At 33.4% G+C, this 16,618-nt stretch overlaps 2 protein-coding genes across 2 annotated transcripts; one reads left to right on the forward strand and one right to left on the reverse strand.

Moving 5' to 3' along the window:
* Positions 1 to 1,534: 1,534 nt before the first annotated feature.
* On the reverse strand, positions 1,535 to 3,391 carry LOC129940097 (tubulin alpha chain-like). Its single transcript, XM_056048336.1, has 4 exons — positions 3,232 to 3,391; positions 2,930 to 3,158; positions 2,434 to 2,854; positions 1,535 to 2,362 (listed from the first exon to the last, which is right to left on the reverse strand). The coding sequence occupies exons 1-4, from the start codon at positions 3,232 to 3,234 to the stop codon at positions 1,651 to 1,653; spliced, it is 1,365 nt and encodes a 454-aa protein (XP_055904311.1). The 5' UTR covers positions 3,235 to 3,391; the 3' UTR covers positions 1,535 to 1,650.
* A 5,540-nt stretch (positions 3,392 to 8,931) lies between these two features.
* LOC129943277 (glutamate dehydrogenase, mitochondrial) lies at positions 8,932 to 12,124 on the forward strand. The gene is made up of 5 exons (XM_056052597.1): positions 8,932 to 9,427; positions 9,495 to 10,087; positions 10,242 to 10,512; positions 11,379 to 11,512; positions 11,723 to 12,124. The coding sequence occupies exons 1-5, from the start codon at positions 9,055 to 9,057 to the stop codon at positions 11,939 to 11,941; spliced, it is 1,590 nt and encodes a 529-aa protein (XP_055908572.1). The 5' UTR covers positions 8,932 to 9,054; the 3' UTR covers positions 11,942 to 12,124.
* Positions 12,125 to 16,618: the final 4,494 nt, after the last annotated feature.

Raw genomic sequence — 16,618 nt, forward strand, 5'->3', positions numbered from 1 at the left:
CAACACTAAGGAACTTTTCTGTTTTAAAAAACAAAGGCCTAGAGAGGAATACGTCCAGACGACATCAAAACTTGTATATATTGTTTTCAGAGCAAATGTCAGAAAGGGTGGGTCACAACTCTTAATTTCGACACTTTATTTTGTTTGTATTTACAGGTCTTACATTATATTTGATAATGTTTTGTTCAATTTCTTTCTCCAAATGTCAAATTGTGCATTATCGTATGTCACGTAGCCTTATCTTTGGGCACGAAATGAGAGTTGTTTCAAATCTGGTACAATTTTTTTGGGAGGTATTTTAAATATACATACCAAGTTTTCGACCTAAATCATGATTTTTTGCCTTGTCACGTTTATTCGTCGAGGTCGAAAACTTGAATTATTTTGTATAATAACTCCGAAAAAAAGTATCTAGCCGATTATCGATTACATACAAAAACAATTTCAGGCTAAAATTAAAGTAAATTTACATTTGGCTTTTTTATTGGTAAATTTATACCCAGCAGAGCAAAATCTTACACACTAAACAACAACAAAGAAATGGTGCGGATAAATAAGGCAGTATAAATAGTGCATATAAATAGTACAGATAAGTTTTGGAATAGAATGACACTTCATCCAGATCCAGAAATATTTTTTACTTAAAGGTTGGCATGATTTTATTATTTGGTTATGCGTTCGTATTTTTCTTGTGCTCTGTTTGCACTAGAATAAAAATAAATTGGTTTGAAATATTAATCTACAATTAGACTGTCAACGTAAATATTCAATGCGCTGACTACTTGACATCACCCAAAAATCATCAATAATCACAGTGCTATCTCTAAATGTATTGACGTGTGATGTGTGTTAGGACTACCCCAAAAACCAAAGCGAAATATTTGATGCGAAAACAAAACTTTCACCATTGGTCGGGTTTAAAGGCTCTCCCAAACCCATGTGAAAGTGGCACATTCCCCGATGCGGCATTGTTTATTTGTGATTTTTGTTATCATTGTGTATCGCGTCAGTTATCGCAGTGTAAGTTTATTTTGAGAAGAGAAAGTTTAATTGTGGCGCTGAATGTTTCGCCTTGATTTGCCCCTTTACACACAGGAAAACTGAGTTGCCAGCAACTGGGAGCTTCTAGGCAAGACGGGCTTACGGGGAAGGACAAAATCTCCCCTCACACCCTTATTTTGGCTTTTAGTGCCTGTCTACATTGGATTTTTAATGCTGGGTTTTATTATGTTCGTTGTGTCCATACGATGAAGAGAAAATCAATCTGCCCATCCCTATCTCACACCCTTGAAATCTATCAGTCATACAATACAAAATCTTTCAAGTTGAATCCAAGAATATTGTTTGCATTTGGGCTGTAATCTACCCATCTCTTTCTTTTTCACTCACATATAAAACCTGTCTCACTGCTTGCATCTTACATTAAAAATTTAATGTGGACAAACAAAATAAATTAGTAAATACTGTTAAATTGAAATCCCTTCAAATACATATATAAATAAACACCTGCAAAAAAATAATAAAATACTTATAGTTTTGTTTTTGATTATTTTTTAATCAGAAATTCTGTAAAAGTTTAAGATACCACTTTAGATTTTTTTTACACTTGAAACACTATACACATTTTGAACTTATTAAAGTTTTTTGATCTCACAAACTGTCTTCAGATATCATATCATCATTATTGGAAATACTGTCGCCTTCCACTTCCTTAAAATCAGATTCCAATGTTGCCAGGTTTTCTCGAGCCTCGACAAATTCGTCCGATTCCATGCCTTCACTCATATACCAGTGAACAAATGCTCTTTTGGCAAACATCAAATCGAACTTGTGATTTAGTCTTCCAAAAGCTTCAGCTATTGATGTTGTTGAAGCCAACATAGATGCTCCCCGAGTAACTGCGGCCAAATCACCATTTGGAACAACACAGGGGGCTTTGTAGTTGATACCGACTTTGAAACCTGTTGGACACCAATCAACAAATTGCACTTTGCTTTTAGCCTTCACTGTTGAAATTGCACTGTTCACGTCTTTGGGTACTACATCTCCGCGATAGAGTATACAGCAGGCCATATATTTTCCTTTATTCGGATCGCATATAACCATTTGGCTGTCGCTGGAAAAAAGATCCCACGTTAGGTCAGCAACACTGATACCTTCGTGGTTGGACTTTTCAACGGGCAGAACCGGTGAATATGAAGCCAATGGAAAATGAATTCTTGGGTATGGAACAAGATTCGTTTGAAATTCCGACATATCCACGTTCAGAGCTCCATTAAATCTTAAGGAAGCAGTTATGCTTGATACGACTTGGCTCACTATTCGGTTCAAATTGGAATAACTTGGGCGGGGGATGTTAAGTCTGCAAAAATATGTACAAACAAATTAATTTAAAAAAAATGCATTATAAAACCCATAGTTTTAAGTCCCTACTTTTTTTTACAAATTTCAAAAACCGCCTGATTGTCAACCATGAATGCGCAATCTGTAGTGTCTAGAGTGCAGTGAGTTGTTAGCACAGAATTGTAAGGTTCCACAACGGCTGTTGCAATCATAGGTGCTGGATATACTACAAACTCAAGTTTGCATTTTTTTGAAAAGTTATCACTTAGCCTCTCCATTAACAATGCAGAAAATCCAGAACCAGTTCCACCACCAAAAGAATGGAAAACAAAAAATCCCTGCAGACTATTAGCTTGCTCTGCCAATTTTGATATTTTTTCGGCAATTGGTTCAATCATCTCCTTTCCGATGGTATTGAAACCTCGGGCAAAATTATTTGCTGCATCTTCTTTCCCACTTATAAGCTGATCAGGGTGAAAAAGTTGTTTGTATTTCCCATTACGAACTTCATCTTAATCACAAAGGAAGATATATACTTATTTTTTAAACACTTCTTCTATATTTATTTTATATATAATACACCAACCTATTACTGTTGGTTCCATGTCAATAAAAATTGATCGTGGAACGACCTTTCCAGTTTGTGTTTCATTAAAGAAAGCAGTATAACACGCATTTGAGTCACCCTGTGGGTGGGTTAACGATCCGTCAGGAGATATATCGTGCTCTAGACAATAAAGCTCCCATGTAGCATTTCCAATTTGAACACCTGCTTGTCCGATATGCAAAGAAATTGTTTCACGATTCGAAAAAGACTGAAAAGGAAAAACGATTAAGTACATACGTTTATACAAATTCAGAAACTACAATAATTTTCCAGAAATTTACCATAGCGTTCAAAATTAAGAATTTTTACTTCAAATTTAAATATTGATTAAAAAAATAAACTAAAAATTTTAAGGAAAACGTTCGCTCCAATTTTTCAAAAAGTACTAATTCATTTTTTCATTCTACACATTTAAAATATTTTTTTTTAAAGTTAAAGTTTTATGAGCTACTGATAAAAGAAAATTGTAAGTAGAAAAACGTAGATACTAAACTTTGAAATTTGGATTTCATAGGTTAGAAGTTTGATTTTTATCATTTGAGTTTTGTTTGAAAAAAATGTAGAAATGTATGCACAGATTTGAAAAATTCTCAACTGATATATTTTGGGGGTAAATATAAAGTAATGACTGCAAAGCAGTCTTTTGCAGTCAGTGCCTTGATTTAACTTCCTTATTAATACTATTTATGCAGGTAATTGTTATTCACTTCAAGGAATTCAAGTTTAAAATAACTGCAATCAATTTTACGCAGGCATGATGAGGAATACATTTTTGGAAAGATTGAGCGAATCAATGCGAATTACCGATGTTCAAATTGTAGACATGAGCATTCAAGAGGACAAAAGCGCCCACAATTTTTTCTCAAAACTCACCTCTGACTATCAACTTCTACTCTCACCTCCCCGCGGTGAACATCGGGTGCCAAGTACCTCAACTGGAGATTGCGTTTCAACCCCAGTGGAAAGTTGTTGGGGGCAGCAAACGAGAGAGGGGGGAGAGGTTTTTCCACTAAGGCACCTCTCCTTATCCAGGCGGCAGCGGACGAATTCTCGAGATGGAATCAACGGTGGCGTCTACAGTTTCAGTAAGGTTGAACTACTTAGGACTTCTTCAACATATTTGGAGCCTAGGCCTGTAAGGAGCGGTCTATCCGGCTCCCCTTCCTTTGAGTTATACTAAGGATCTAAACCTCCAGGTTGGGGTTTCTTAGGGGACATGGAAATCTCCTGATCAATTAGCCGTCAACCAGATTGATTACATTGCGATCGACGCACGACACTTCTCCAGTATACAGGATATCCGAACATATCGAGAGGCGAACATTGACTCGGACCACTACCTCGTTGTAGCCAAGGTACGGCTACAGATATCCCTATCCAAGCCAAAACAAGGAAGTACTGTGAGAAGATTCGACGTTAGACGGCTACAATCAAAAGAGACTGCCATGTCCTTTTCCGATCGAGTCTCTGCATTAGGCATTGAAAACCAGTGGCAACATTGCCTTGCAGCCATCAGAAATGCCTCCTCTGAAGTGCTAGGTTTCATACGGCCACCACAGCGAAATCCCTGGTTTGACGACGAATGCCGGCAAGCGCACGCAGCAAAACAAGAGGCATACAAAACGGCGCTACACAAAACGACTATAAGTGCTCGCGAGCTCTACGAGCAGAAGAGGAGAGAGGAACACCGGCTTTTTAGATGGAGAAAAGAGAGCATGAGAAGCGCGATCGAGGAGTTAGAGGGATGTGACAACAGGAATGAGGTTCGTAAATTTTACCAAAAGGTAAAAAAAACCTCCCAAGGGTACCAACCGCGAACCGAAGCCTGTAAAGACGATAAGGAGAACATCTTAGTAGAACCGCAGTCGATGCTGAGAATATCAAAAGATCACTTCTCCAAATTATATAACGGCGATGACGAACCAAATTCCGCTGTAAGGGCGATAGAACCACTCAACCTCGGCGACGCAGATCAACAATTCCGCCCACCCGACCTTTACGAAGTGAAAATAGCTATATCTAAACTTAAGTCAAACAAAGCTGCTGGAGCTGACGGCATCGCTACAGAACTATTCAAAGCAGAAGGCGACGACTTGGTAGGGAGCATGCACCAACTCATCCGCAAAATATGGTGGGAGGAAAGCATGCCCGATGAGTGAAATCTCAGCATAGATCCTCTAAATTGCGCCAACTACAGAGGCATCAGTCTCCTTAACATTGCGTATAAGATCCTCTCTGCCGTATTATGTGAACGTCTGAAACCATTCGTCAACAATCTGATTGGTCCTTATCAGTGTGGCTTCAGACCAGGAACGTCCACTATCGACCAAATATTCACACTACGGAAAATCTTGGAAAAAACCCAGGAGCTTCAAATCGATACCCACCATCTCTTTATCGATTTTAAAGCCGCATGTGACAGCATCTATAGGGAAGAGCGCTACCGAGCAATTTCTAGTTTTGGCATCCTTGTCAAACTTATCCGTTTGTGCAGAATGACGATGGAGAATGTACGCTGCTCTATCAAGGTCGGAAAAGACCTTACCGATGCGTTTGATGTCAAAAAAGGTTTTAGACAAGGCGATGCACTGTCATGCGACTTCTTCAACATATCGGATACGCAGATGATATGGACATAATTGGAAGATCAAAGCGTGATGTCAGTGGAGCGTTTTTGCGATGGAAGCGAAGAAGATGGGTTTAGTGGTCAGTGAGGGCAAGACCAAGGATATGCTGTCATCAAAAAAGGACACTGAACAACGACGTCTTGGACAAAACGTCACCATGGATAGCTATAACTTTGAGGCAGTTGGACTTTGTCTGCCTAGGCACCGCTATTAACACAGACAACGACACCAGCGCTGAAATCAAATGAAGAATAACTCTTGCAAATCACTGCTTCTTTGGACTTAGAAGGCAATTGAAAAGTAAAGTCCTCTCTCGAGCATCTAAAATCACCATCTATAAGACACTCATCATCCCGGTTCTCATTTATGGCGCTGAGGCGAGGACCCTGTCAAAGAAAGATGAGAGCGTCTTAGGATGCTTCGAGAGAAAAATTCTTCGGGTGATTTTTGGTCCCGTACGCATAGATGGAGAATAGAGGAGAAGATATGACGACGAACTGTACGGGCTATACAGCGAAACTGACCTAGTTAGCAGAATTAAAGTCCAACGGCTTAGATGGCTATCCAGCCCGGCAGGTATTCGAATCCAATCCCGAGGGACGGCGCAGTAGAGGAAGACGTGACTCAGGTGGCGCATCCAGGTGGGACCGAGCTGGCTGGAAACGCATGTTGGTTGAGGCCCAGGTCCGCCCCGGACTGTAGCGCCACCTTAAGTAAGTAAGTAAGTAGTTTTCTTACCATATCAATTTAAAAAAAAGTTAAAATTTCCATTAACCCTAAATATCTTACGAAACTATAACGCTAAGGACTTGAATTTAATTTTTAATTACAGATTGTAACGCAATAAAACAAATATATTTTTGAAAAAATAAATCCAATTACCGGTTTTTTTTTAAATTAAAGAAACTGAAAAAAAAATATTTGTCACCTCGAATATTTTACGCACAATAAATGGTTTTATCTCCAAAATAATTTTATGCAACGGAGAATAACAGTTTTAACATCTGGTAACATTTTGAGAAAAATTAAATTGTCAGTTTTTTTTTAACTCAAAAAACATTACTTAAAGTTGTTTTCAACTTTTCAAAAAATTGAGATTATGGCTTGCAACTAATTTTATGTTATAAAAAATATTATTTTCAACATTCGGAAAAATTTCGAGAAAAATCGAATTGACATATTTTTTGTGAAAAATAAAAACTTAAAAAAAATTAATAAAAGGTAGTAAAAATTAATTTTCTACTCAAATCTTTCTTTCTTTTCAAAACTTTGATAAATTGGCTTTAAGCTAGACTTATCTTTTAAATAATATTGTTGTCAACATTTTAAGAATTGATAGTTTTTTATAAAATATAAAAACCTGATAAAAAATTAATTAATATGGTAAAAATTAATTTTGGACTCAAATATCTTTTCAAAAATTAAAAATATTAGTTTCAAACTAATTTATCTTATAAGAAATATTGTTTTTTGACATTCAGTAATTTTTTTTAATAAAAATCCAAGAGTTCATACAAAATTAAAATCTACAAAAAATAGTGCTAAAATTTCAAAATTTGTTAAAAATAGATGTTCGGTTCTCGATATCTCGTGAACAATAGAAGATATTGACTTCAAATTAATTGCATTCATCAAATTTTTATTTGTTTATATAAGAAATATAAATGTTTAAGAAATGCTACTAAAATTGGTTTTCGACTAATAATTTCGTTAGCAAAAATAGATTTCGAAATCAAACTATTTCATTATATTCAAAATATTGTTGGTAATTTTAAAATGTTTAAGAATAATTTAACTGAATAATTTGATTTCGGCATAATTTTGGTGACAGTTTACAGATCCCCTTACAAATAAAATTCTCTAGAAAGTGTTTTCTGTGATTTAAAAAAACTTGGAATTTCACATCATACAGTACAGTTATGATTATAAGAAAATAAATTAGGTTTTGCAGTCCGTAGAAAACCAGACCCTAGTGACTTACAACACTCAACCAATCCTGTGTGAGAGACATTCCAGGAATGGAGGGGACCTACAATTTTATGCCGAATCAGAATACTTTTCATGACGACAGTAAGAATTCTCCTGGAAGCCTTTATTAATGAAGAGGTAAGAAAACCTGTCTTGTATATTTAAATAAATACAAAGCTCATCGTGTTTTATACACACTTTTATAACTTTTTCAATTCGATATTTCTTAAATACCAAAGGGCATTAAATACTCTACGCAGATAATCCTGAGACAATTAGCACTTTGAAAGAAAATTTGTATAACGTTATTGCTGACATACATACGTCTTCGATTTTGCTGCAAAAAGAGCTCGAAAATTAAGCCTAGTCGCTGAAATTAATTCGAGCCAGCCGCTACCGTCAATTGCCCGAAATCATTTTTAAAACATAATGACAAATACTTATCTTAATAATAAAGCTAATTTCTTGGCCATAACATTATATTATATGCGTTTCAATTCTTCATAGGTCTACAAAAATATTATTTAAAATAAAATAAGTAGTTTATTTCTTTGCATTCAAGTTCATTTGCGGATTTATCTGGCGTCATTATTGCAGTATCATCAGGAAAAGAAAAGTAAGCACTCTGATAGAGTGACACAGGCTTACATTTTCTTAAGTTTCCAGGAAGACACTTCGGAATGTGTGTGAAACAATTGATCGTGATTAAAATGTTAATACTAAAAAAATACTCTTACATCATCAAAGGAGTTGAGTTTCAATGATTTAAAAGTTGTCTGTCACATACAACACGATGAATGTTAATGACGATGATGATTGAAAAATAACCAAAAGTTAAGGTCTTAGACCGTAAAAACTAATTTTATCCTAGTCCTAGTTATTTGGACTTAAAATCTTGTTTTTTGACATACTAATAATACATACATTGTAGTACCCGTGGTATGTTGGTTAGTGCGTTGGACTGTCATACAAGGGGTCTTGGGTTCAATCCCTGCCTGTGCCACCTTAATTTAAAAAAAAAAAAAATATATTTCGAGGGTACTGCCTCTTGCGAGGAATTGACAAATCCTTCAAGAGTAACTCTTGTCATGAAAAAGTGCTTTCTCAAACTAGCCGTTCGGATTCGGCATAAAATTGTAGGTCCCTTCCATTCCTGACAACAATACCTGCACACAGTAATGGTTGAGAGTTGTAAGTCACTAGGCCCTGGTTCACAACGGACTGTTGCGCCACCCCATTTGATTTTGATTTTGAATAATACAAATTGATTAATGGCAAATTATCTACTCATCAATGTTTTTACACTCATATGTTTTTTGGCAATATTACTGAACTGGTAGCTGTGTTAACTACTTCTTAAAAATAAATTATGGAAAACTAATATTCGTTCATTAATTTACATTATATCTAATTGTTTTGATTTTATTGTCAAATCAATTCAATTATTTCTATTTTACAATTCAACATCAATAAGAACGCAATTAATAGATATACATACATACAACCAAAATGTTTCGAATCGTTTCAATTTTAAAAACACCGAAGCTGAACTACTCAAATGCCTATAGATTTGCTCATAAGATGCCCGAGCATTTAAAAGATATTGCAACATCTAAAAATCCAGAATTTTCTGCAATGATTCAATACTACTTCCATGGTGCTGCTCAATTAATGGAAAAAGATATGATTGATTATCTTGGAAAATATCCACAAATGAAGCCGGAAAAAAAACAAAACCGAGTTAATGTTATCCTTGACATGATTGGTAACGCAAGTTGTTGTCTAGAAATAAACTTTCCCATAATAAGGGATGACGGAAAATATGAAATGATAACTGGTTATCGGGCGCATCATACTTATCACCGCATGCCTTTGAAAGGGGGTATGTACAGTACATTGTACAATGGACATATTTGTATGTAAATTTACTTTGTTATTTGTTCCACAAGGTATCAGGTATGCCATGGACGTCGATCTGGATGAGGTCAAAGCACTGTCGTATTTAATGACTTTTAAGACGGCTTGTGTTAATGTACCTTTTGGCGGCGCTAAAGGTGGTGTAAGAATTGACCCAAAAAACTACACTCCTCGTGATCTGCAAAGAATCACTCGCAGATATACCACAGAATTGCTGAAACGCCTAATGATCGGCCCAGGTATAGACGTTCCTGCTCCTGATTATGGTACATCAGGAAGAGAAATGTCTTGGTTAGCAGACCAGTACCAAAAGACATTTGGCTACAGTGATATTAATTCACTGGCTATAGTAACAGGCAAGCCAATTCATAATGGAGGTATTCGTGGTCGAGAATCAGCTACAGGAAAAGGTATATGGAAGGCAACAGATATGTTCCTGAGCGATGAAGATTGGATGAAATTAATTTCCCTAAAAACTGGGTGGCAAGACAAAACAGCTATCGTCCAAGGGTTTGGAAATGTGGGGAGCTATACAGCAAAGTTTATTCATAGAGCTGGTTGCAAGGTAATTGGTATCATTGAATTGGACTGTTCGCTGTTCGATGAGAAGGGAATCGATATACCAGTAAGTATTAAAGGGGACATTCACGTTAAGACGCACCGAAAACATTAAAAATTTGCACGTACGACGAAGTGTAAGGTCTTAGTCACGAACGTCTTAACATGAATGTCCTCTTTAAGAAGCAATTTCTTTAAACTAAAACAAATTTTCTGGGTAGGCTTTGATAGAACATAAAAAGCTTAACAATACAATTAAAGGGTTTCCAAATTCAAAGGAGTCAACAAAAGACCTTTTATTTGAAAAATGTGATATTTTGTTTCCTTGTGCCACGCAGCAAATTTTAACCAGTGAAAATGCGAATAAAGTTCAAGCTAAGATTATTGCTGAGGGTGCAAATGGACCAACAACACCTGCAGCTGATAAAATTCTAAAAGACAAGAATATTCTCGTAATACCAGATCTTTTTTGTAATGCTGGTGGAGTAACAGGTATCTTATTTGCAAACATTATATATCTTTTTTTAAGTATTGAACGTTTTCGGAATGTTTGACTAATGTTTTTGTGTTGGTTCCAATATCAATAATTCCTCTTCATCATTTGAAGTCAATTTTTTATCATCAAATTCATCGATTGTATAACTGAATTCACAAACAAAACCAAAACAAAATAAATTCAAGCTCCCAACTTTAGATGTCTTGTCCATTATCTTCCACGATCTATATATAGCTAGTGATGTATTTTGTGTAAATGAGCCAATTTTTTCGTCCTGATTAACAGCTATTTTTTTTTAGTTATAAAATTCAAAGGTACTCTATCCCGGATTTGGCTAAGTCTAGGTCTAGAGAAAACCCACTTGTTGTTTTAAGCCCTGCCTTGCTTATTTTCTGATGAGTAAGAGAAGTTTAAAGAAAAAGAAACAGTTAGCAATCGATATGAACTCAATATAAACAAAATCTGAGTTCATCATATTTTGTTTATATTGAGGTTCGAAGAACTAACTGAACTAATTAATTATTGCAAACTAGGTATGCACTTTGTATAATTCGCGGAGACTTGAACGTAAAATGATCAATAAGTTGAAATCGATTCGTCAAAGGCTTCGGACGTAGCTTTAAAAGATTCAGAAATAAAAATTCATATGAAATTAAAGATATACAAAATTTAAATAACACGTTTTTTTTTCATTTCTCTTAAACACTTAAGAAAAACCAGTCTATTTCATTATGTTTTTAAAAGACTTTGCTATTCAATTTTTTTGTATAACGTTAATTAAAATTATAACATCCTCGTACTTTCATACTTATAAATTTGCAAGTATTTGATATTTACTAATTCCTTGTCAATTTTTGGAAAGCATCTTATTTTGAATACTTGAAGAACATCAACCATGTATCTTTTGGAAAGATCAGTAGCAAACGTGAACAAAGGATGGTTGACGAAATATTAAGCTCTATGACTCATTCCTTGCAACAGGGTGGAAAGTGCATAGTAAGTATTTCTTAAAGACGTACAAATTAGCGCTTTAAAGTATGTATATTCGATCCAACCACGTATTGTTGGATACGAATTTTTTAATTCATTATAAATGTATGCACATATAATTTCTAAGTTAGAAAATAATTTGAAGCACTAGTAGACATCAATTATGAAATTTCAATTTAAACAGAAAGACACATAAATATTTCTTTTAATTTTTAGAAAATAGAGCCAAACGAAAATCTTCAAGAATTACGCGATTGCAACACTGAAGCCGAAATAGTAGCCTATGCGTTGCAACACGTTATGGAAACATCGGCTATTGGTATTATGGAAACTGCGAATAAATATGAGCTTTGTAACGACTTAAGGACTGCAGCTTATATTTGGTCAATATGGAAAATATTTATGGCAATTGAAAGTTCGGGGCTTACTATGTAGACAATTGTATTCATTACATGTACGAGTATGTACATATGTATGTATATTAATTTTTCTTATAAAATCCAAAATTTTTGTATTTGCCAATATACGTAATAAAAAATTATTTTGTTAATTTTGAAATAAAAAAAAACAGGGATGTCACTTTATCCATTAAATCTACTGCCACCTTTGTATCTGAAATCTTTTTTACTATCGTGAAATTGTTTTTTTTTTTACATTTGCCTAGCTTCAATCAATGGCGGATCCAGGGGTATCGTAGGAGTTATGATCCCCCTGGGAGATTTTTTTTTATTTTTCGTAGGAATACCTACCTTTGAATTCAAAACTTATCGTTAATGGACATTAACCCTCTTTTATTTTTAACTATTTATTTTGTATATATGAAAATAAAATTTGTATTTAACTAATTTAATCTTTTGTGCTGAGAATACTACTATTAAATAAGGACTGGACCAAAAACATAATGTGAATCGGAAATCCAGCCCTAATTTATATTAAATATAAACACATTTAAGATCATACAAAATTAAAGAAATATATGTACTTTATGAAATTTTATGAAATAAATTTGTTTGGATGCCGTAGAACTGAGATTTAAAGAGGAATATCAAGAATATAATTGTCATAAGAACAGTAAAAGTGACAATTTCGTTAAACTAATGGCTAATTGAAAAACAGTGAACTTTTCATATCTATTAATTTTATATTTAATATAAAACTTGGAATCTCTCGAGAACTAAAGTGAAAAAGATCCTGCAACGTGTAATTGGTAAGTGTCACACTTAAGTTTCTTACCAACTTATTTGCTTACCTTAATTTGTTTTTATTTATGTATGTATGTATGTTTTGTTGACTTTTTTAAGATCAAAATATTTTCAAAAGGTTTACACAAAACAGTATTTTCTAAAAATGTTTCTTTTAGCAACAACTCCAATCATTTTGCCATAACGCACAATGCTCCGATCTTCTACAGCGGTCATTATTCTCTTTCTTAATCTCTAAATTTTGTAATTCAAGATATTTTTCTAAACTTTGGCTCCAAACATTGAACCTGAAATGTAATAAATATATTTATGTATACAAAGGAGGGTAACGAACGAAGCGACGCATTTATGGGTAAACGTAAACTAAATCCAGGCAGATCCTGCTCTATTATTGGAAATTCACGGGAGTTCAGTTAATTTCGAATGACAATTCAGTTGAGCAATATAATTTTGAATATTTAAATTTTATTTCAATTCATGTGAAAAACTTAATTTCACTACCAGACAAAAAAAAAACTTTGAAATTTATTTAATTAAAGAAACGATAATAAATGTACAGAAATTAAAATGGTAGTTTTTGTTCATTTTCGTCAAATTATCTTACGTGCAATGAAGAATTAATTTTTCAATTTTTGGAAAAATCGAATTGACTAAAATTGGTAAAAATTGAATTTAGACTCGAATTTCTCAGAAAAAAATGAAGAAACTGGCTTGCAACGAAAATAAAAATAATAAAAATACTACAAATAACCCAAAACCTTCAAGAAATTACTTAAAGTTATATAAAACTTTCATATTTTCTATATTTTAAGCTTTGATAGTTTTTTTCTGAGCAACTTATGAAAACAGTATTTCTGCTAACTTTAAGTGTTTTGGGTATTTTTCTATCGGATATAACCAGTGGCGTCTTTAGGCATAGGCACGGTAGGCCAAGGCCCAGGGCCCGCAATTATTTGGCCCCCAAAATGCAAAAACTCAAAGTGAATGAATCTATACAAGAATTATATAAAAAACGAAATAAAGTTAAAACATAATACAAACAAATACAATAAAAAATCAACTGTAAAGAAAAATGTTCAACTATTGAAAAATATATGTTTTTTTAGGTTTTTTTTTTTTTTTAAAGCAAAAATATTTATATATATATAGTACACAAATTCATTTTAAAATTATTTTCTTAACCTAAGGAATTTAAAAAAAATATATTATACCTACTTTTTGGCCCCCAAATCCTATTGGGCCCGGGCCCCCACAAGTCTAAAGACGCCACTGTATATAACGAATAGTAAAACCGTAAAATGGAAACAATTTCCATTTTTATTTTGCGATTGATAAAATGTCAAACAAAATTTAATATCGTTCGTTAATTATTATATTACTTGAAATGTGAATGGTATAATGTATGTACGTTATTTAATATTTCATAAAATTGAAAATTTGAAATAAAATCCAACATAATAAAAGCTAAATAGTTCAATACATATCTCCAAAAAAATATAAAAAATAACCTAAACAAATTTAAAACCGTTTATTTTAATTATTTCCCTTTCTCATGCCAGAAAAATATTTATATACATTTTTTTTGTGTCCCTTACTCTTTGATTTGTGACCAAAGTGAAAATATCACAACAGTCAATGAACTAAAAATGTATGTTTCATAAGAGTATTATAGTTTTTATATACAATGACTGTTATATCTTTAACTTTAAGAAGGCCTAGTAATAAATAATAATAATAATAATAATAATAATAATAATAATAATAATAATGTATTTTATTTTTCAAAAAATAGATACAAAAACAATATAATAATCTTAATGATATAATAAATCTCAAAATGTTTAAAAGTTGATATTGATTTTATAAAATAAAAGTGATACGATATACAGTAACTCATATATTCGATCGAATGAGTTTCACTATTTCGATTTTTGTCATATTAAGATTAATACTATGTTTGCATACTTTAAAAAAAACAATATTTTATTAGTTCACAACTTAAGAAATAACATGAAATGGGTTTTGATGTAAATAAAACATTTAAAATAAAAAAAATTAAACAAAATGAAGAAATTGGAATTCGATCAGTTTTGTGAGTTTATACTATATTGAAAATCTAATGCAATTCAATATTTTGTATGCCCTCCTTTTGCAGCTAAAACAGCTTTTATCCGGTTTGTCATACTGTGAATTAGTTTTTGGCATTCTTCTATGCTAATATTTTTCCACTCAGTTTCCACTCTTTGCCATACTTCATCCTTAGATCTAGCGCAATGATCCCTAGATGAAATCCTGCGTTTAAGGATCCCCCAAAGATGTTCAATGGGGTTCAGATCCGGGGACTGGGGTGGCCAGTCTAAAACATTGACTCCTTGAGTTTGAAGCCAATCGCGAGTGATTCTTGCAGTATGTTTCGGATCATTGTCTTGTTGAAAGACAATGTCCGAAAGCCCCTTACCCCATTTTCTGACCGATGAGACAAGGCTATCATTCAATATTTGAATGTAGGATTGTGCTGTCATACGACCATCTAGCTTAGAGCACACCCCAACCCCGGAAGAATGCATACATCCCCATATCATAATGTTACCGCCCCCAAATTTCACCGTTTCTTTTACCAAACGTTTGGATAGAGGCTCTTTGGGCTTTTTCCAAACCCATTCTCTGCCATCGGAACCCAGACGATTGATTTTAGTTTCGTCGGACCACACGACATTTTCCCAGTCCGTTATGGTGTAGTTTCTATATTTTTTTGCGAACTGCAAACGCAGCTTTCGGTGGCGATTCGTCAGTAAGGGTTTTCTTATTTTTGCTCGTCCTTTCATTCCGGCTTGTCTTAGGACTCTTCTGACCGTTTCTGGGCTGACATCAACTCCCTGAGTAGCTGATAAGTTCCGTTTTATTTGTACAGCATTGTCAAATGTTCCAGTGTTGACAGATCTAACGATGTTCCGTTTTGTAACAGGATTCAATTTGGGTTTTCTTCCTGACGGTCGACTTTTTGTTGTTATATTCAGCATCTTTCTATACTTGCTGACAGTACTTAATGAACATTTTAGTTTATTCGAGATTTCTCTATGCGTATTATGTTCCTCCAATAGTTTTTTTATACTTTCCTTTAAAAACCGGCTTATTTCTTTCATTTTTTAACCTTTTTTATTTTTTATAAAAAAAATTTAATATTTCAAAAAAGATCCAAAGGAAAAATGAACACGGGACAAAAATACTACAGCTTACTTACTTACCTTTAATTTTGTATCAGTTTCACAAATTTTTTTTTTATTAATTAGGGTTTTTCTCTGTACAACTTCACTGCAATAAACAACTCACAAAACTGATCGAATGTACCTATTCCTCAATGACCTTGCATTTGGTAACGGTATTTACGATTAGCTGTAATTCTTATTGGTAAATCATTAAGCTTGTTTACCTCTAGCAAATCATGTGTAAAATATTTCTGCAGTGTCATATAGTAACTTTTTGTGAAACATTTTAAGAGAATGTGGCTCACATTCGATCGAAAATGTGAGTTACTGTATAATAAGCAAAATAATATGACATTAACAATATTGTTGTCTGTCAGATTGGCAAATGCGATTTAATTTTTGATTTTTTAGTTTTTTACAATACAATGTTCATTTCTTTTTTATTTTGTTTTGTTTATGTTGATATTTATATTTAACATTATATTTCATTTACATATATTTCAAATTGTTTTGTTTATTAGAAATACTCATTAATAATTAAGTTACTATATTTCACCTCTAAAAGATATAAATAAAGAGTTGTGTAGTTTTGGCCATTCATTTTTATGTAAAATTCATCTTTCGTTAAACTTTCTTTCCCGAAGTAGAAAAATCTAATTCTTTTATAAATTGGACAATTTGCCACAAGGTGGAAAGTATTTTCT

The sequence above is a fragment of the Eupeodes corollae genome, chromosome 1 (genome assembly GCF_945859685.1).
Source record: "Eupeodes corollae chromosome 1, idEupCoro1.1, whole genome shotgun sequence".
Taxonomy (NCBI): Eukaryota; Metazoa; Arthropoda; class Insecta; order Diptera; family Syrphidae; genus Eupeodes; species Eupeodes corollae.